This window comes from Crotalus tigris, unplaced genomic scaffold, assembly GCF_016545835.1.
Source record: "Crotalus tigris isolate CLP2741 ecotype Arizona unplaced genomic scaffold, ASM1654583v1 scf7180000020145.1122116, whole genome shotgun sequence".
NCBI lineage: Eukaryota > Metazoa > Chordata > Lepidosauria > Squamata > Viperidae > Crotalus > Crotalus tigris.
The window spans coordinates 1,068,201-1,090,552 of record NW_024097874.1 but is presented as its reverse complement, the minus strand read 5'-3'; the positions used below and the strand labels follow the sequence as shown (position 1 = coordinate 1,090,552).

Here is a 22,352-nt window from a genome sequence, read left to right as displayed (position 1 = left end):
CCACCATAATTTGCAAATAAATTCTTTCCAAATCAGACAATGTGATTGTCTGGATTTGTTTTCTCATTTTGTCTCTCATAGTTGAGGTTTACCTATGATGACAATTACAGGCCTCTCTCATCTTTTTAAGTGGGAGAACTTGCACAATTGGTGGCTGACTAAATACTTTTTTGCCCCACTGTATATATATATAATACTATTACAATCTCTTTTAACACCTTCATGAAGGTATGGGTTTGGAGTATGTTGGTCCCTCTGTGGATAAAGTAAGCCATTGGCAAAAATAGGTGTGTTTTGTAAGTATTTTGCATTGCCCACCCTAGGAAGAATTGTAGCCACTGATAAGTAGTGGATTTAAGACCCAACTACCAATTGACCAAGAAAACTATTTTAGTTGGCTAAGCTGAAAGGCATTCCAAATACCTCCAACTAGATCCAATGTGCTTCAGTTATGTCATCGGACAAAAGTGGTGAGATCTCACTCTGAATTCTACAGAGGATGCCCATTTTGTTCACTGGATCTCATACCTAGAATTAATGGAAGAAAACCCTCAAATTATTCTTGGGATTATCTATTAATAGGGAAATTTCTTTTCTTCTCTAGGATGTTGTGTCTTTTGAGGAAGTGGCTGTGTATTTCTCCAAGGAGGAGTGGTCTCATCTGGACCCTGCCCAAAAAGTGCTTCACGGAGAAGTCATGCTGGAGAATTCCAGGAATCTGGCTTCTCTGGGTAAGAATCTCTGTCTGTGCCCAGAAACATAGAGAAGTCATGGGGGGGGGGGACCCTTAGATGATTTTTCTGATAAAAAACATCATTTTTTTTTCAAAGATAATTTTTATTAAATTTTTGACATTTTACAAAAACAAAACAATCTTCCCCCCAACCTCCCCAACCCTCCCATTCCCTCCCCTGACCTTCCCAGAGCTGGATATAGGCTTAATTAAAATTTCATCAAAAAATCTTAAAAAAAAATATAAACCATAAATAAATCTAACATTAGTTAAAAATCTAAATACATTAATTAGAAAAATTACAAAATAATTAATAGTATATATATAAAAGAAACATGAATACAAAAGATAAATGTTTAGAAAAGAAAAGAATGAAAAAAGGGAAAAAAGAACAAAAAAAGAAAGAAAAAAAAACCAAAATATTCCATTTTAAATATAAATTATTAAAAAACTAAGTAATATTTTTTATATGTAACTTATGTTGTATAAAATCTATCCATTTTTTCCATACCACAACATACTTCTCTTGCGATTGATCCTTCAAAAAAGCCGAAATCTTTGCCATTTCCGCCAAATAAGAAACTTTAAGAAACCACTCTTGCAAAGTAGGCAAAGATTCCTTCTTCCAACATTGCCCTACTAACAACCTTGCGGCTGTAATTAAATTTAACATCAGTGTAGTCTCCTTAGTATCACAATCAATAACGATACCTAACAAAAACAATTGTGGGGTAAATTTTACCCTCCTCCTAAAAATTCTTTGAATATTCCACCATATCTTAATCCAAAAGGCTTTTATATTTTTACACGACCACCAAATATGATAATAAGTAGCATCCAAACATCCACATCTCCAACATTTAGGCTGTAAGTCAGGATACACACGAGACATTTTTTGTAGATCAAGGTGCCATCTGTAAAACATTTTATAAAAATTCTCCCTTAAATTCTGGGCTTGTGTAAATTTAACATTTCTCACTCAAATAGTTTCCCAAGTATTTAATAAAACTGGTTCACCAAAATTTTGTGCCCATTTAATCATACATTCTTTAACTAATTCTGCTTCTGAATCCAATTCTATTAACACCCCATAAATTCTCTTAATGTGAGTTCGTCTTTGATCTTTTACTTGTTTAAAAAATTCTCATCTTCTCTAAGCAAACCCACATTACAATCTACCTTCCACCTATTTAACCCAATCACTAATTAATGTTAAAACCACAGCATCATAATACAATTTCAAATTCGGTACCTTGAGTCCACCTCTCTCACGAGTATCTTGCATAATTTTAAGTTTTACTCTTGGCTTTCTCCCTGCCCAAATAAATTTGTTGATACCTTTCTGCCATTCATTTAAATTAACCTCGTTCTTTAAAATAGGTATCATTTGAAATAGAAAAAGAAACTTTGGCAGAACATTCATTTTAATCACCACAATTCTTCCCAGAAGAGATAATTGCAACTTCTCCCAATTTTTCAAATCTCTTTGTATCTTGACCCACAGCTTTTCATAATTATTTTTATACAATTTTGCATTAGAGACAGATAAAGTAACCCCCAAATATTTTACCTTATCAACAACCTCAAAATCTGTCAAACTAACCAAAGTCTGCTTATCAAGATTGGTTATATTTTTAGGTAATATTTTAGTCTTATTATTGTTAATTTTAAAACCTGAAACCCGTCCATATTGATGTATCAATTGTAATAACTCTACTACAGAATGAATAGGTTGTGATAAGGTAACAACCAAGTCATCTGCAAAGGCTCTTAATTTATATTCTTTTTTATTGACTTCTATTCCTTTTATTTGCTGTGATTCTCGAATTTTAATCAACAATATTTCCAAAGTTAAAACAAATAGCAATGGTGACAATGGACATCCCTGTCTAGTCCCTTTTTCTATTATAAAAACCTCTGACAAACCCCTGTTAACTATAAGTTGTGCCGTTTGTTTTTGATAAATAACACCAAGAGCTTGTAAAATTTTTCCTCCAAAGTTCATTTTCTCAATTAATCTTAACATAAATTGCCAATTCAATTGATCAAAAGCTTTTTCAGCATCTAAAAATATCAGTCCTGCAGAAACTTGATTATTTTTATCTAAATATTCTAATAAATTGATGATTTGTCTAACATTATTCTTCATATACCTTCCAGTTATAAAGCCTGTTTGGTCTGTGTGTATGACATGATGCAAAACCCTCATAAGCCTATTGGCTAAAATTTTCGCAAAAATCTTATAGTCTACATTCAAAAGAGATATAGGTCTATAATTCTTTGGTAAAGTAAGGTCCTGATCTTCTTTTGGAATTAAAGATATAAAGGCTCTACCCCATGACGGAGGAATCTCTAAGCCCTGTAATATATTATTAAAAATTTCACTTAAAGGTTGAACCATCTCTTGTACCAAAGTTTTATAATAAATAGATGTCAAGCCATCTGTACCCGGTGCTTTACCTAATTTTAATTCTTTAATCACCATCTCAATTTCCTCATTAGTAATCAAACCATTAATTTCTTGTTTCTGATCTTCTGTTAGTTTAGGGAAGTTGGCTTCGTTTAAATAACTATCTATATCTAAAACCTGTACTTTAGTACTCTTATATAATTTTTGGTAATAATCTAAAAAAGATCTCTTAATCAACTCCTTCTGATAAACCAATTTACCATTATAATTTATTTTATCTATAATTCTCTGTCTCTGTTTCTTTCTCAATTGATATGCCAACATCATTTATTGATACTCTGCCTTTATTTTTTGTATATAATAAAGCTAGCAGACAAGCCCAATATTTCGTCCTCCTGCTGTTTTCCCCACAACAACAACCTTGTGACCTGGGTTGAGCTGAGGGAGACTGGCCCAAAGTCACCCAGTTTCTAGCCGGGTGCCTTAACCGTTTGACCAAACTGACTTTATGGAAGAAGGAAATTTATTGGAAGAAAAATTGAAAAACTGCTTAGTCTTCCTTTTTACTTAAAGGATTTTTTAAAAAAAAAAAAACCTTTCTGCTCATAAAATACAAAATATTCATTTCCATGCCATAAAAAATATTAGCCAGAATCTGAGGGATAGGCTCCATGCAGGCTCTCTTGAGCAAAGGTCCAGTATCCACTCCTGACCCTGGTCACTGGCTCCCCGATGGGCGTGAGCTGCTGTAAGCAGGACTGGAGGAGCCCTGAGAGGGATGTTCCCTTCCTAGAGATGTGCCCACTTGTGTACAGAGTTTAACATTAGCCTCAGTTGAGGGAGGGGAGCATAAATTCCCCTTGGCTTTGAAAGATTCTGCTCTGCAGACAAGTGGAGATGAGACTTTCATTGACATTTGGGACTGGGTGGATATCTTGCTAACCCAGCATGATACAGCGTCCAATGCACTTAGGGAGTTTGTGGCACCATGGAATAGTCCCAGGTCAAAGATTAGATCAGGAAGAAGAGGTTTGATTGTTCCCCTATTCTTGCTACAGTTTTAATTTTTGCTTTTTCAAGGCTTTAATGGGCAAGAAAATAAGAATTCCAAGGAAGAATGCCAAGCGATCCAATCAAAAGAGGGAAAAGAAAAGTTTCCAGATCAGATACGGCCAAAGAATGATGAAACGAAGCAATCACAAGGTGGAATGAAAAAAGGCTTTCCGAGGGTCAATTGGCTTCCTAACCGTACAAGCATTGATATGGGAGAAGAACCATATAAGTGCATGAAGTGTGGAAAGACCTTTAATAAATCTGATCATCTTATTTCCCATAAAAAGACACATTTAGAAGAGAAACCATATACCTCCGGGGAGTGTGGAAAGGCCTCCAGTAATTATTACTCTCTTAGAAGTCATGAAAGAAATCACAAAGGAGAAAGACCTTATAAATGCACGGAGTGTGGAAAGACCTTTTCTTGTAGCAGTAGCTTCAATTCCCATAAGAGTATCCACACAGGAGAGAAGCCGTATCAATGCCTAGAATGTGGAAAGAACTTCTCTTATAGTTACTCTCTTGTAATCCATCATAGGAACCACAAGGGAGAAAGATCTTATAAATGCATTGAGTGCGGACAGACCTTTACTTGCAGCAGTAGTCTCAATTCCCATAAGAGGATCCACACTGGAGAGAAGCCATATCAATGCATGGAATGTGGAAAGACCTTATCTAATAATTACTCTCTGATAATCCATCATAGGAATCACAAGGGAGAAAGATCTTATAAATGCATGGAGTGCGGAAAAACTTTTACTTGTAGCAGTAGTCTCAATTCCCATAAGAGGATCCACACTGGAGAAAAGCCATATCAATGTATGGAATGTGGAAAGACCTTCTCTTATAATCATTCTCTTAAAATCCATTATAGGAATCACAAAGGAAAAAGGCCTTATAAATGCATGGAGTGTGGAAAGACCTTTAGTTGTAACAGTCATCTTCATTACCATAAGAGGATCCATACAGGAGAGAAGCCATATCAGTGTGTGGAGTGTGGAAAGACCTTTACTTGTAGCAGTAGTCTCAATTACCATAAGATGATCCACACTGGAGAGAAGCCATATCAATGCATGGAGTGTGGAAAGGCCTTTACTTGTAGCAGTCGTCTCAATTACCATAAGAGGATCCACACTGGAGAGAAGCCATATGAATGCATGGAATGTGGAAAAACCTTTACTTCTACTCATCATCTTAATTCCCATAAGATGATCCACACTGGAGAGAAGCCATATCAGTGTGTGGAGTGTGGAAAGACCTTTAGTTGTAGCAGTAGTCTTAATTCCCACAAGAGGATCCACACAGGAGAGATGCCATATAAATGCGTGGAATGTGGAAAGGGCTTTAGGTGGAATTCTGCTCTTACCTCCCACAGAAGAATCCACACAGGGGAGAAGCCATATCAATGTATGGAGTGTGGAAAGATCTTCTCTTATAATCATTCTCTTATAATCCACCATAGGAATCACAAAGGAGAAAGACCTTATAAATGCATGGAGTGTGGAAAGACCTTTAACTGTAGCAGTAGTCTTAATTCCCACAAGAGAATCCACACAGAAGATAAGCCATATCAATGCATGGAGTGTGGGAAGAGCTTTAAATGGAATTCTGCTCTTACCTCCCACAAAAGAATCCACACAGGGGATAAGCCATATCAATGCATGGAGTGTGGGAAGAAGTTTGCCAGGAGTCACACTCTTTCTTGGCATAGAAGGACCCATACACGGGAGAAACCCTATCAAAAGAAGTGTGAGAAGAGCTCTGAAAGAAAAAATTAGAAAACTGCAGAGGTTTTCTTTTATATATGGAAAATGGATTTTTTTCACAATGATTTCTGCTGATAAAATACAAAATGCTCTTTTCCATGCCATAGACGATATTAACAGGAATCTGAGGGGAGGGTTGCATACAGGAATGTTATGGCCTCTCTCTTCCCTCAAGAATGCGGCTCTTACGGCAGCCTCTGTAAAATGTTCTCCGATAGCTTTTTGGTTTTTTATTATTCTCTGTGATTTGCTTTGCGTTTCGTATTCAAGAGACAAACTATTAAGCATCAAGCAATGTTTTTTTTAATGGGCAGCTTTCTGTGACGATATCCCCCCCCCTTTACAAACGCAGAGGAGATTGTCATCAAGGAAGTGGCAGCTCTCTCCAAAACAAAAAAACAAAAGGATGAGACAGCTGTGAAGAAGGGGTAAGTGAGCAGGGATTTTGACTAGACCAGGGCTTGGCAACCCACGGCTCTGGAGCCGCATGCGGCTCTCCCACCCATCTGCTGCAGCTCCCTGTTCTCCGCCACCGTGGGCAGTACCACATAAAAAAAGTTTGTGGGACTAAAAAAAGTTCAATCAATTCCAACTTCTCGCAGAAAAAAAAAGATCTTGCAACGTTGGATTGAACTTTTTTTTTAGTCCCACAAACAAGAAGTTTGTGGGACTGCACATGGCGGCAGAGGAAGTGACGGAGGACCGCGTCAGAGCTGGAAATAAGGTGCCACTGGGGTCCGATTGTTGGCAGGAAGGGGGGGTTTCTTCCAAACATCTTGTACTGAGCTGGGGAAACGGGCAGGGTGGGGGGAGCTGCCATGAGGCTTCGCAGATCCCCCTGAGCGACCATGATCCCCCCTCCCCAGCCCACCAGCCACCATTGCCTGACCTAGTCCTCGCCTGGCTGCCCACCTGGCACAAACCCTCCCTGTTCTCGTCCTCCCCACTCAAGCAGCCGCCAGCGACTTGGGTGCCTCTGCTCCGTCCAAGTTGAAGAAAGTGGAGATGCAGCAGCAGGATTGCTCTCAATAAGAGCTGGGTGCGTTGCTCACTTGGGTACACCGCCTTACTGAGAACTATCCCGCTGCTGCGCCTCCGCTTTCTTCAACTTGGACGGAGTTGAGGAGCCGCTGGTGGCCGCTTGAGTGGGGAGGACAAGGAGAAGAGCAGTGAAGGTTTGTGTCAGCCGGTTGACCAGGCGAGGAGTAGGTCGGGTGATAGGTGCAGCAGTGGGATTGCTCTCAATAAGACCCGGGTGCTCTGCTCACTCGTGTGCACCTGCCTTATTGAGAACAATCCCGTTAACGTCTCTGCTTTCTTCAACTCGGACGAAGCCAAGGAGCCACTGGTGGCCTCTTGAGTGGGGAGGACGAGCTTTGCTGCTGCTACTGCTGGACCATGCCTGGACTACGCCCTGCCGCTGCCTCCCAAACCCCATCTTTGCCACTGGGGGAAGAAGCGCTCTGTGCGGGGGGAAGCAGCAGTGGCAGAGCACTCCGTCGGGGGGAATGGGAAGCAGCAGTGGTGAGCTCTTCATGCAGGGGGGGGAGCAGCAGGGTTTTATGGCTCCCGGTGTTTCTTTTGTTAAGTTTTATTTTTTTTCAACAGAATTCAATAATAATTATTCAACAAAAACGTGTTGTCTGAGTATCTTATTCACTAATACAAATTAAATTCCTAATCCCTAATTCTTTTCTCTAACCATTGATAAAGTAGATCCCAAGTTTGAACATATTCTGTTTCTTCTTTTTCTTTCAACCTTAAAGTCAGTCTGTCCATTCCCGAACTTCTAATATTTTTTTGATTATTTCTTCTTCTGGTGGTATTTCTTCATTCTTCCAATATTGTGCAAATATAATTTTTGCCGCTGTTATCACATATAGAATCAAATATGTAATTTGCTTATCAAGTTTTTCTGGCATTATACCTAGTAAAACAAAATTCAGATTTATAGTCTGTGTGTTTCTCTAAACATAATCCAAGTGTGGATTATTGTCCAATATCCCCTTGCTTTAACACACATTCACTACATATGATAATAAGTACCTGGTTTGCGTTTACATTTCCAACATTTCTCTGACATGCTTTTAAACGTTTTTGCTAATCTTGTTGGTGGCAAGTGCCATCTATAAAACATTTTGTATAAGTTTTCTTTATATGAAGCTGACATTGTCAATTTATAGTTTCTTTCCCACAAACTTTGCCACTTCTCTAAGTCTATATTATATCCAAAATTCTTTGCCCATACTATCATTGTGTCTTTTACTTGTTCATCTTTCATTTTGAAATTTAATAAGAAATTGTATATTTTTTAAATTAACTTTTCATCTGAAGTTAATGTCTGGTCAAACATAGTCTGCTCTTTATAAAATCCATACTGTTTAATATCTTTATCATATCTGACTTGCATTTGTAAATGTGACCACCATGTTAAATCGATGCCCTGATTTTCCATCTCGTCTGGATTTTAAGTTCCTTCAGAATTTAGAATATCTTTGTATGTCCATATTTTATCGAGACTGACTAGATTTGGATGTACAAATGCTTCAATTTTTGAAAGCCATCCTGGAATTTTCAAATAAATTTTACATTTTATTTTTTCCCAAGTTAATAATAGTGCATTTCTAATGTAGTGGTTTTGGAATTATTTATGTATTTTATTTTTCCCATACCATAAAAAAGCATGCCAACCAAGTTGCAGGTCATGTCCCTCCAGATACAGCAATCTTTTATTTCTAAAAGTTATCCATTTTTTTATCCATGTTAACACTGATGCTTTATAATATAAAACCCAATCTGGCAAGTCAAAGCCTCTATTTCCCTTAGCTTCTTGTAACATTTTCAATTTAATTCTAGCTTTCCTGCCAGATAAATTTTTGAATTAGAGAATTTAAATCTTCAAATAATTTTTTCTCCAGTTTTATAGGTATCGTTTGAAACAAAAATAATATTTTTGGTAATATATTCATTTTCACCGTAACAATTTTTCCTAACATCGACTGTTGAAGATTCTTCCATTTTTCCAAATCAAGTTTTATTTAATTTAACAATTTAATGTAATTATCTTTTTTTTTATGGTTGAACATCTTACTGTCAAATATATTCCCAAGTATTTGACCTTTTTGACTATTTTGGTATCAAACTGCTTCTGTTCATGTATTTGGGAGTTTTGCCTCCAATAAAAGTTCATTACATACATCTTTCAATGGTGAACTTAATGCATCTTGTAAACATTTATAAAACTCTGCCGGAAGTCTATCTGGTCCCAGTGTTTTTTCATTTTTTTGTTTTTTTATTGCCTCTGTCAGTTCCATCATAGTTATTTTTTCATTTAACATAGTCTTGAAGTTTTCTGGAATGTTTTGGGAATGACTTTGAGGGGGTAACACTCGGGTTTTCAGAGACTGAGGCTACTTTGAACCAATTTATTCAAATGCTGCTCATTGATGGTTCTAGATCGAACTTGTGAAAGGGCAGCAATTTTGGTTTTGTAGCCATTATGTCATTTTTTCCCATTACATTTTTTCTTTCACAGCATTTGAACTTTACGTGTACTCCTCAAGGTTTGCCTTCCGGCATTTTGTAATTCCACCTTTTCTCCAGTCATCTATGAGACACCATTCATTTCTCCATTGTGGACCCTTGTTTTGAGGTAAAATTTCTAAAACTTCCATGATTTGAAATGTCTCTCCATTTTGGAACTTGTTTACTTTTTATGTCTCTTTTTTCAAAGAAGACCGTTTCTTTATGATTATTCTCATCTTTGCTGCTGCCACTTGCTGTTTTGAAGCACAGTTGGCTGCCCAGAGGCAAGAATTTGAAAAAGCAGCTGTAATAATTGAACTCACTAAATTAAAAAATGAATAAAAGTCTTAATTTTCCTACCCCTTCACTTCCTAGTTTGTGACTCTGCCACTCCCCTTTCCCTCACTTCAGGACTGAGTTTGCCAACAACCACATCACACAACCTGGGCTTCAAAGAGAGGCTCCTGTTTCTTCTGAGCCTCCACAGAGATTTTGTCAATATTCACAATATGGCAGATTGTTCTTAGACGTTAAAAAAGGAAAGTCTAGAAAATGTTGCCTGCTGGAGACAGGGAATGTTAGAGGGACCCTTTCCTTATACTCCAATGCCCATCATCCCAGGCCCGCATGGAACATGACGATCTCCCCTATTCCTTTGCAGCGTCGATCTAGCGTTGCATGCAGGATCCACCAGGGGGCTCCCTGGGCTGCCGTTACAAAGCCCTCACCTGCCCCCGCTTCAGGAGAGAACTGAGCATGCGCTCTTGCAGCTGATAGTGCTTCCGCCCTTCCTACAGGTGCGATTCTTTCTCTCCCCCCCCCCCGCCTTCTTCCCACTGCGAGCCTTAGGCTAAGCCTTCCCAGGAGTCCCAGAGGCTGCAAGGGAGTTTGCACGGACGGAGATCAAAACCTGACTCCGGAGTTCAGTAAGTGGGGGGACGTTTCTTTCACGGGCTGGACCGTGCATGGAGACAACCAAAACTTCATCAGGTTCGGAGGCGTGGGAAGGGGGAAGCCCGGGGTCCCATGTTCCCCTGCCGCCCTTGTGCATGCACGGGCCAGGCAGAGAAGGAATCAAAGCTCCGGACGCGCTGCGTTGCCTCCAGGAAGAACATCAGGATCGCCAGAAAGGTCGGAGCCATTCAGGATTAGACTAAAAGTGGGGAACCTGTTTCCAGGAGATGCGTGAATGAAAACATCATGTTAAGCTGGTTTATTGATTCGGGTATTCTTCTGTTTAAATTGAATGGTAGTTTGTTGATTGTTATTTATCAGGCAGCCATAGCAGTTTGGGCCAGGCGTCTAATGTTCTGCTGGCTAAAGTTACACTGGAAGTTCAAATATTGATTGATTTACCTATTAAATCGATTTAGAAAGCCATTCATCTCAATGGCTATTTGTGACCTGAGACATTTATGATCTGGATTGTACAGAGGTTGGTTTTCATGCTGCAAGTAGCCATCAAAATTATTTGAATAAATGAGTAGGAATAAGAAATCAAAAACATATTTTAAATGTATGCATCCAAATTGTTTAGTCCTTGAAAGAAGTTGATCCAGAAGGTTACTACAGATTTTTCTCCACACAGAGATACATCACTACTTACAAAGATTTCACCTCTCTTCCCAGATATTGGTGGGTTCATAAGAATTTCTTCTTTCAGTTTTTGTGTGTGCTCAGTTGTTAAGTTGGTCAACCTGTATTTCTGGAATTTTCTTTTCCATTTCAGATACGTAAGTTGGAAATCTTTCCTGATTGCTCTTGAGTCTTAAGTATCTTGTGTAGGAAGAGGGCTAAATGGACTTAGGAAATTTTGACAGACCTCTTCTGATTAGGAAGACCTGTGCAGATCCATCAGTCTGTTTTGGAGCTGGATTAGAGACCAGAGAGAAGATGGAGGGACAACGCCCAGCTGGAAAAAGCCCTGCAGCTGTTCAGTCTTGGAGCTTTGAGATGAATGGGGCAAGTCCTGGGCAGAAGAACCAAGAAGAGGAAGCCAACAGTTCAGAGGTCCAAAGCTGTCACTTCAGAAAAGTGCAGTTCCATGAGGGGAGGGGTCCCCGAGATATTTGCAGTCAGCTTCACCGCCTTTGCTGTCAGTGGCTGCAGCCAGAAATAAACACAAAGGCCCAGATGCTGGACCTGGTGCTCCTGGAGCAGTTCCTGGCTGTCCTTCCACCAGAGATGGCGAAATGGGTGTGCGAGTGTGGAGTGGAAACCAGTTCCCAGGCGGTGGCCCTGGCCGAAGGCTTCTTGCTGAACGTGGATGTGGAAAAGATGAAAGAAGAGTTCCAGGTGTGGGAATATAGTCTTAACAGGTCTAAAGAGGATCTCTCTGAATTTGTCAATTCCTTTCTGTCAGAGTTTTCTGGAATTATTAACTCCTAAAGTGAGTTGTTCTATTCTTCCAGAGGATGTATTTGTGGCAATTCTTCCATTCTGTTTCGGGTTTCAGCAGTGGACATTGTAGTAGTTTGAAGCTGCAGTATGATCATTCATTTCTATCTCTGTGCTCTTCTTTTGTTTCTTCTATCCCATCATCTCCAGAAATCCTTGGAAGCTACAACTGAGTATCCCAAGGGGGGGAAAGATTCATCCAAACCCTCTCAAGAGCTGCTGTTCGGGGAGAACTTCCAGAAAGGTCAAAGTCAGGACATCACGCCAGGTAACAGAAGGTCTTTCTATGTGATGTGAGATTTCAACATTTAGCTGATTCTTTAGCTGCACATCATTACAATCTCTCTCTTTAACAAATCTGCTTCCCCCATTTTTCTCTCTCACAGAGAGTAGAAAGCTGTCCATGGAATTTGTAGACTCACCTCCTCTTTGTGGCGGAGCTGAAGGATTGTCTGAACCTCTACTTCAGGTAAGGAGGAGAAAAATTGGAAAAGGTCCATGAATCTTGGATGGATTTCATTTTGTTCTAGAGTTCAGTGTATAAAATTGTTTCTAAGCAGTACAAATTTGATATCAGGTCACTGAATATTTGGGATATGCTTTCTGTCCTGCTTTGCCATCAGATTTCATTCACCAGACAGTTGTGAGCATTGGGGCTGTTCCTTCTGTCTCCCAGGGTCATTCACACATTACAAACAAATCCTTATTTTGCCTTTTGAAAAGCATCTTTGGGACAACTGTGACCTGGTGATTGAGAATCTCCATAGATATATATAGTACTCTGGATATAAGATCCAACTACCAATTGACCAAGAAAACTATTTTAGTTGGCTATGCTGAAAGGCATTCCAAATACCTTCAACTAGATCAGCGGTTCTCAACCTATGGGTCGCGACCCCATTTGGGGTCGATCGACCATTTCACGGGGGTCGCCAAACCACACTGTCCGCCATTTTTTTTCCCTTTTCTCTAACTCTTCTACTTCCTCTTATTTGGCTATAGAAAGTGCCGTTCCTGCCTCCCTCCTCTTTGCGCATGCGCAGCTTTTTTCTATTTAAAGTTAGGAAGTTTCGGAGCACATGGAGGAAAGCAATACAGAGGACAAGCGAGAGAGAGCAAGCAGCGGAAAGCAAGAGAGAAAACAACTAAAAACAGTAAGTTTCCTCTCTGGCCTGCCTGGCTGGCTGCAAAGGAAGCAGCCACTGCTTCTCCATGCAAGCCTTTGCGGAACAAGAGTTCCGTGCAGCAAAATGCAGCAACCAATCGTGCAAGAAACATCCCGCAAGAGAATGGCTTCCCCCTCTTATCCAATAAAGCGGACAAAAAGCTTACCGTTTTTGTACTGCATGGCATTCTACACGCACGCAGTCTCCCAAACTGAGAAACCGACCGCAAACAAGTTTGCAAGCCAACTTCTCCTAGGGTCGGAAGGGCAAAGGCACGCCAACGTGCCAAGGCAAGGGTTTTTTTTGTTTTTTTTTTGCATCCTATCGTAGAAATCCCCGCATCTTCCCTGCTTCTCCGGCTTCCCAGCCGCTTCTCTCTTTGTTCCGGCCTCTCCCCTCGCCGCCTGCTGCGCTCTCCAGACTACTGTTTTGGGCTCATCTCGCCACCGCCCCCTCCCTCACTTCTGAGCGCCACCTCCGCCTCTGGAGCCGACCCTCCCCTCCCCTCCGCCCTCTGCCCTGGTCAAGTCCCTTCGCATGCTCCACTCACCACTCGCTTCTCTCCATTCAGCGCTGTTTGCGCTCTGCTCCTCGTAGCCACCGCCGCCGCCTCCTCGCCATGTCCCAGCACGGCGCTCCTGCTGGCGCACGCTCCACTCCCCGCTCGGCTTTAGGCGCCCTCCATCCCCGAGGCGCACGCCAAACACACCACAATGATCGAGTCTCTCGAGCTCGACCTACCAGCAGGAGCGCCGCACTGGGACATGGTGAGGCGGTGGTGGCTACGAGGAACAGAGCGCAAACAGCGCTGAATGGAGAGAAACACTTCTCTCCATTCAGCGCTGTTTGCGCTCTGCTCCTCCTAGCCGCCAACGCCGCCTCCTCACCATGTCCCAGCGCGGCGCTCCTGTTGGTAGGTCGAGCTCGAGAGACTCGATCCTTGTGGTGCGTTTGGCGTGCGCCTCGGGGATGGAGGGCGCCTAAAGCTGGCCACGGAGTGAAGAAATGGGGTCGGGATGATCTTCTGGAAGCTGAGGCAGGCAGGAGCCATGGACGTGCAGTCGGTATCTGAACCGTCGGTGGCAGCGGCGGTGGAGGCAGTGGCCCCCGGCACCAGTGCTCTCCCTTTGGAACCAGCAAAGGATACGGACCGCCAGCTGCGTCTTCGCCTCTGTGTCCTCAACCGAGCAGGATTACGTGGGCACCCTGCGCTTCCTGCAGGGTGCAAATGCCGGGGCTCCGGAGGGTATGCCTGGACCCCGGAAAGGGGAGGGAGTCATTGGGGCAGGCGAAAGGTTGCGTCGAGGAAGAGGAAGGGCAGCTGTGCATCTGCTGCGGCAATGGGACCCGCGGCGGCCACTCGGTGGCCATGCCCACTTGGCCACGCCCACTCGGTGGCCACACCCACTCGGTGGCCACACCCAGTTGGCCACGCCCCTGGGGTCACCACAACGTGGGGAGCTGTATTATGGGGTCACGGCATTAGAAAGGTTAAGAACCACTGAACTAGATCCATGTGCTTCACTTATGTCATCAGCCAAAAGCGGTGAGATCTCACTCTGAATTCTGCAGAGGATGCCCATTTTGTTCACTGGATCTCTCTCCTAGAATTAATGGAAGAAAACCCTCAAATTATTCTTGGGATTATCTGTTAATAGGGAAATTTCTTTTCTTCTTCAGGATGTTGTGTCTTTTGAGGAAGTGGCTGTGTATTTCTCCAAGGAGGAGTGGTCTCACCTGGACCCTACCCAAAAAGCGCTTCACGGAGACGTCATGCTGGAGAATTCCAGGAATCTGGCTTCTCTGAGTAAGAATCCCTATCTGTGCTCAGAAACATAGAGAAGGCCTAGTATGGGGGCTTAGATGATATTTCTGATAAAAACTTCATTTATTGATACTCTGCCTTAATTTTTTGTAAATAATAAAGCTAGTGGACAAACCCAATATTTCTTCCTCCTGTTGTGACCTGGGTTGAGCTGAGGGAGACTGGCCCAAAGTCACCCAGCCAGCATTCATGCCTAAGGCAGAACTAGTACTCCCAGTCACCCAGTTTCTAGTCTGGTACCTTAACCGTTTGATCAAACTGACTTTATGGAAGAAGGAAATTTATTGGAAGAAAAATTGAAAAACTGCCTTGCCTTCCTTTTTATATAAAGGATATGTTTTTTTTTTAAAAAAATGCTTTCTGCTGATAAAATACAAAATATTCATTACCGTGCCATAGAAGATATTAGCCAGAATCTGAGGGAGAGGCTGCATGCAGGGATGGTGTGGCCTCTCTTGAGCAAGGTCCAGCCTACCAGGGGTTCAGTATCCACTCCTGACCCTGGTCACTGGCTCCCCGATGGGTGTGAGCTGCTGTAAGCAGGACTGGATGAGCCCTGAGAGGGTGTTCCCTTCCTAGAGATGTGCCCACTTGTGTACACAAGCCTAAGTTGAGGGTGGGGAGCTATTGCCATCCAGGAATTTCCCTTGGCTTTCAAAGATTCTTCCCTGCAGACAAGAGATGAGACTTTCATTGAAGTTGGGTAGCTGGTGGGCATGTCGCTTCCCCAACATCCAGTGTCCAATGCACTTAGGGAGTTGTGGCACCATGGAATAGTCCCAGGTCAAAGATTAGATCAGGAAGAAAAGATTTGATTGTTCCTCTATTCTTGCTACAGTTTTCATTTTTTCTTTTTTCAAGGCTTTAATGGGCAAGAAAATAAGAATTGCAAGGAAGAATGCCAAGCGATCCAATCAAAAGAGGGAAAAGGGACGTTTTCAGATCAGATACAGCCAAAGAGGGATGAAATAAAGAAATCACAAAGTGGAATGAAAAAAGGCTTTCCAAGGGTCAGTTGGCTTCATAACCGTACAAACATTGATGTGGGAGAAGAACCATATAAATGCACGGAGTGTGGAAAGACCTTTACTCGTAGCAGTAGTCTCAATTCCCATAAGAGGATCCACACTGGAGAGAAGCCATATCAATGCCTGGAATGTGGAAAGACCTTCTCTTATAATTACTCTCTTACAATCCATCATAGGAATCACAAAGGAAAAAGACCTTACAAATGCATGGAGTGTGGAAAGACCTTTAACTGTGGCAGTAGCCTTAATTCCCACAAGAGGATCCACACAGGAGAGAAGCCATATCAATGTGTGGAGTGTGGAAAGCATTTTAGGAGGAATAGTAATCTTTCCTCCCATAAGAGGATCCACACTGGAGAAAAGCCGTATCAATGTATGGAGTGTGGAAAGACGTTCTCTTATTCTAAGTCTCTCTTAATCCATCAAATGAACCACACAGGAGAAAGACCTTACAAATGCACGGAATGTGGAAAGAGTTTTACTTGTACCGATCATCTTAATACCCATAAGATAATCCACACAGGAGAGAAGCCATATCGTTGTGTGGAGTGTGGGAAGAGCTTTTCTTATAATCTTTCTCTTATAATCCATCATAGGAATCACAAAGGAGAAAGACCTTATAAATGCATGGAGTGTGGAAAGACCTTTACTAGTAGCAGTGGTCTTAACTGCCACAAAAGAATCCACACAGGGGAGAAGCCATATCAATGCCTGGAGTGTGGGAAGAGCTTCCCTTATAATCATTCTCTTATAATCCATCATAGGAATCACAAAGGAGAAAGACCTTATAAATGCATGGAGTGCGGAAAGACCTTTACTAGTAGCAGTAGTCTTAATTCCCACAAGAGAAGCCACACAGGGGAGAAGCCATATCAATGCATGGAGTGTGGGAAGAGCTTTGCCAGGAATTCCACTCTTGCTTCACATAGAAGGATCCACACTCGGGAGAAACCATATCAATAAAGGAAGTGTGAGAAGAGGTTTGAAAGAAAAATTAAAAAACTGCAGAGGTTTCCTTTTTTATATAGTAAGTGGATTTCTTTCAAAAAGCTTTCTGCTGATAAAATACAAAATATTCATTTCCATGCCACAGAAGATAGTCTGCTGCGGTTTCTGCCTGCTGCTTCTCCTTGGCTGCTTCCTCTGAAAAGGAGCGGCGGTCGCGCTCAGTGCAGCCGGGAGCCCAGCACAGCCGCTGTTCTTCCGCAAGGGGAGGAGAGCCCATGCAGCGGAGGAGTGCACGGGGGCGGGGAAAGAACCACGGCTGGCGGACTCCCTCTGGTGCATTGCATGCGGCCGCAGCCGGAGAAAAGCAGCGAGCAGGGAAGCGGCTCATTCATTGCTGCAGCCAGTCCCGAGGAAGAGCCCACATAACATGCGGGCAAATCCCGCCTGGCTTGCATTCTTTGTGGCCAAAAGAAGGGCTTTGATCCCGCATCCCCTTCGCTCCGGCCGGGTCCATAAATGCCATATTTAACCCCAGGGCAGTTCAAAAGGCCAGCAGGCTGGCTGGGAGTTTTGGAGTGGAGACGTGAGGCTTCCTCCGTCTTCTTGAATTTTCACGAGAAAAAGATCTGATAGTCAAGAAGGGATCCCTTCCCTGTGAATTTGACTTTGAGGATGCCCTGGAACGTCAAATGGTTAAATAACTGCAACAGCCACAGCTCCCAATCACAGAAACAATGCAAGAAATCCTCTTTTGCTTTCTATTAAGCTGGGAGAGACCAGGGACCAGTGTGGCTCTTGGAAGATGCTTGCAGAAAGCGAGCGGGAAGCAAGCAAGCGAGATGGGCAGGGGCACGAATCGGCATGTGCTCAGAAACGCCGATCTTGTGCTCCTGTTCATCTCGCTTGCAGAAACAAAATTCAGAAGACACGGAAAGGCGTCAAAAGCTGTTGATAGATAGAAAGCAAGTGGAAAGCAAGTGAGATGGGCAGGAGCACGAGATCGGTGTTTCTAAGCACACGCCGATTCGTGCCCCTGCCCATCTCGCTCGCCAGCGCCCACAATCTGCCCGGCTCCCCTCGCTTTGCGCAGCTCCTCTTGCCCCCCTGCACCCGCCATTAACCCGCCACCATGCAGGGTAAGGTTGGCGCCCCCGCCCAGATGCCCTCGCCTCCCCCAAGCATTTTTTTACTCACCTTTCAGCTGCACTCCCTTTCTCCTTTTGCTTCTCTGCCTTCGCCATGTGCTTGTGGGTAAAAAAGAAAAAAAAGTTCCATGAGACTTTCTAACTTCTCGCGAGAAGTTAGAAAGTCTCATGGGACTTTTTTTTTTTTTTTGTCTCACAAACACATGAAGACCGAGAAGGATAGGAGAAAGGGAACGCTGCTGAAAGCAGGTGAGTAAAAAAACGGTTGGGGGAGGTGAGGGCATTTGGGTGGGGTGGGGGGACCCAGGCAATGCGTCATGCAGCTCCAGCGGAATCTCCGCTGAGTGAGGCTGCCTGCTACCCCCAAGGTTGCCGCCAATCAGCTGGAGCTGCGCACTTTGATCCTGGGCTCTTGGTAGGACTCAGGCAACGTGGAATTCCAGCTGACTTTGCCACAAGCCTGTGTGGTGCTGCTGCCGCTTCACCTCATCCACTTTTACACTTTTACGTTTTTTTTACAGTGCTGTTCAATTCGTCCTACGTGTACCACCAGCCAGGTGCTCGAGTATCACTGGTGGTAGGCGTACCATGGGTTGAAAAGCCCTAGATACAACAATATTTTTATTCTTACAAACCCTGGGCTGTCTTTAAATCTGCTCTGCGATTTTCTCTGTTGTTTTTCTTTTATTAATGGATAGCAGGTAAAGCGCTGGCACCTTCCTAACGTTGATCTTGGCTTATGCGATGTCACGTTTTATGACCGCATCACTTAGTGATGGGAGCTCTGATCCAGATTCCATTCCTTAACCAATGACCTAACTTGTACAAGTGGTCCTCAACTTATGATCACAACTGAACACAGAATTTATGTTGCTAAGTAAGAAATTTGTTAAGCAAGGTTTGTCTCATTTTATGACTCTTACCACATTTATTAAGTGACTCATTGGAATTGTTAAATTAGTAACATGGTTGTTAAGCGAATCTGGCTTCCACATTGACTTTGCTTGACAGAAGGTTGCAAAAGGTGATCACATGACCTTTGGACTCTCATGCAACCATCATAAATGTGAGTCAATTCTCAAGCATCCGAATGTATTGCACGTCACCAAAGGGCTGTTTCAACAGTCGTAAGTGTGAAAAATGGTCATAAGTCACTTTTTTCAGTGCGGTTGTAAATTTGAATGCTGACTAGATATACTGTTATAAGTCGACTACCTGTATTGGAATTCAACATAATTCAAGCACAAGCAATAGAACATACATACATACATACATACATACATATATATATATATATATATATATTACAAATAAAAATGCGATCCCTAGGAGAATATAGATATAAAAATATACTTTACTAAAACCGCCAAGCTTTTGTCGGGAGGCTCCCAACATCATCAGGGCTGAGAAGCCAGTAAACAATGATGACTTAAATGGGTTTGGCTGACATTTGCACCCGGCTCTTGGACCGCGTCACTGGTCCTGGCCGGTCAGTTTGTGTTCTAGATGTTTCCTTGTTACTCTCATTGCATTTTCTTTCATCGTTCCTCCGGATCACTCCTTTTACCGTTTTATTGTTGACCCTTTCCTCCTTTCTTCCAATGCCATTAGTTCTCCCATTCCCCTTTCCGTTATATATTTTGGGGGTGTCTAATTCCCCTCTGTCAGTATTATAACTCCCACTGGGATCACAGTTATATCCTTGTGTTTCTTCAGGCTGCGGGTCGATGTTTTCCCTCTGTTTCATGTCCTTATCTCTCACTCCCCTATTATTACCAATAGCATTTGTACGGGCGTTACATATTTGGGCACTCCTACACTCCTCCCTTGTTCTATCGTTCTCTGTTTCCATCGTTTCCCGTTGTTCTACCTATTTGCTGTGTGAACGAGTAATGGTTCCACCTCTCTCTTTATGTTCCTCCCCCCTCCATGTTATGTGTCCTTCGCTATTGCCGTTGTTGATGTTTCCCCTATAGCTAGTATGCAAGCAAGCCTTGAGCCTTTATTTGTATTATAAACATGCCCAGGAGTCATATTTTATGGACATTTGTTAATATATATGTGTGTGTGTGTGTGTGTGTGTGTGTTTTCTGAGGTTTTCGCGGGTGTTTGTATGTAGGTCTTTGGTTATTCGGGTTTTCTCCCGCGTAAAATTGGAAATGTCTTGGCGACGTTTCGACGAAGTCCCATTCATCATCTTCAGGCTGGTGTTTTCAGCTTCGTGCTTCGAGGAGCATGGTGGCGGATTAATGACGGGTGCAGGGGGGCAAGAGGAGCTGTGTGGGCACCAGCGAGCGAGATGGGCAGGGGCGCGAATCGGCGTGTGCTTAGAAACACCGATCTCGTGCTCCTGCCCATCTCGCTTGCTTTCTACTTGCTCTTTTCACACAGGATACATTGATACACACACATACACACACACACACACACACACACATATATGTCTTTGGTTATTCGGGTTTTCTCCCGCGTAAAATTGGAACTGTCTTGGCGACGTTTCGACGAAGTCCCATTCGTCATCTTCAGGCTGGTGTTTTCAGTTTCGTGAAGGAAGTGTAAAAAGAGTTTCAATAAAAATACAGATAGTCCTCAGTTTATGACTGCAATTGATCACAAAATTTCTGTTGCTAAATGAGATCGTTATTAAATGAGTTTTGCCCCATTTTACGACTTTTCTTGCCACAGTGAATCACTGTAGGTAATCTAGTAACTCAGTTGTGAAATGAATCTGTCAGTCCCATTGGCTTTGCTTGTCAGAAATTCATAAAATGTGATAATTTGCCAAAGAATTGAGGCCTTTGAACTATGGTGCTGGAGAAGACTCCTGCGAGTCCCCTGGACTGCAAGGCGATCAAACCGGTCAGTCCTAGAGATCAACTCTGACTGCTCTTCAGGAGGCCAGATCCTGAAGTTGAAACTCAAGTACTTTGGCCACCTGATGAGAAGGAAGGACTCAGTGGAGAAGAGCCTGATGCTGGGAAAGATTGAGGGCAATAGAAGAAGGGGACGGCAGAGAATGAGGTGCCTGGATGGAATCACTGTGAAGCAGTAGGCATGAGCTTAAATGGACTCCAGAAGATGGTAGAGGACAGGAAGGCCTGGAGGAATGTTGTCTATGGGGTTGTGATGGGTCGGACACGACTTCGCAACTAACACCAACAACAAGAAGTGCAAACCAGAATAAGGTGGATCCCTAATCCTGCTTGTGGTTTTTGCCAAGTAGAAATAGTCAAAGGGCTTCTCTGCATGTAGAAATATTCTTGCTTGTTTTTCATTGTTTCAAATATTCCAAAATATCGAACACAATTATCACATTATTCTTCAACCATCTTTTAGGTTAAAAAACTCCACAACTTTATTAGAGGTTATCTGATACCTCTTGCTGTTGCCTCAATATTCTGGTATTAGGCCAAGTCTCTGGATCTAGCCCTCTTTCTGGCTGTTCTACCTTTTCCATCCCTGTTTGTGTGAGAAAGGCTCCAGTGACCGGTCTGATTGCTCCCTCCAGAATGTTGGCTGTTGATTGCAAAGCCTTGCAGTCTGTGAGGGCCAAATTCCCTTCTTTAATAGTTAATATTTTTTTCCGTATACAGTCCCCCCTTGAATCAGAGCTGATCCCATCACTTCCAACAATTTGTCATGGGTTATTTTAAATCATACCCTACTTCAGTGATGACGAATTTTTTAGAGAGCGAGTGCCCAAAACCCGCCCTGCCCCACCCTGCCATGTGCCCCACTGCACCCCCCATGCGGCCCCCCCACTCCACCCACAGGACCATTCACTGCCTCTGTGGCCCACCACAGATTGCTCAGGTGGCCCAGCAACACCATGGCAGCCACACCCTCTGCCCACACCCAGCAGCAACTGCATGCGACGGTGTGAGTGCGGAGTCTTGACCCCGACAGGCTGCGCTGCTCCTTGTGGGCCATGCCCAGGGGTGACTCTCCTCCAGGGGGGCTAATGGTGAGGAGGGGGCTGCAGGGGGAGGTGGGGCTGGGGCATGGCGCCCGTGTCCACAGAGAGGGTTCTGAGTGCCGCCTCTGGCACGCCACCACTGCCCTTTTTGATTGACTTGAGCTCAAAAGATCCATCAAAAGTACTGGATTTGAGACAATTCAAATTTTCTGTCTCACAATACGGGTTGTGGAGACATGTTATTTTGAAAAAATATCCAAGGTACAAAAATGAAACATACAAACAGCCTGTAAGTTGTTTCGATGTCTAGATCCCTGGCATGGCTTTGCAGAACTGGCTCAAGGATATTTTCTGGTTTTGGGCAGAGGGCTAGAGAAGATAGTATCAGCCTGAATCTGAGACCTTGTCAAGCAGCTGAACTTTGAAGAGGAGCTAAGAAA

At 43.0% G+C, this 22,352-nt stretch overlaps 1 protein-coding gene and 1 pseudogene across 1 annotated transcript; both read left to right on the top strand.

Annotated features, from left to right (window-relative positions):
• Nucleotides 1–11,104, top strand: part of LOC120318256 — a 42,008-nt pseudogene extending 30,904 nt beyond the window's left edge.
• Nucleotides 11,105–11,260: 156 nt separating this feature from the next.
• On the top strand, nucleotides 11,261–18,092 carry LOC120318220 (zinc finger protein 723-like). The gene is made up of 5 exons (XM_039365638.1): nucleotides 11,261–11,782; nucleotides 12,035–12,152; nucleotides 12,271–12,353; nucleotides 14,731–14,857; nucleotides 15,737–18,092. The coding sequence occupies exons 1-5, from the start codon at nucleotides 11,285–11,287 to the stop codon at nucleotides 16,864–16,866; spliced, it is 1,956 nt and encodes a 651-aa protein (XP_039221572.1). The 5' UTR covers nucleotides 11,261–11,284; the 3' UTR covers nucleotides 16,867–18,092.
• The last annotated feature ends 4,260 nt before the right edge of the window (nucleotides 18,093–22,352 follow it).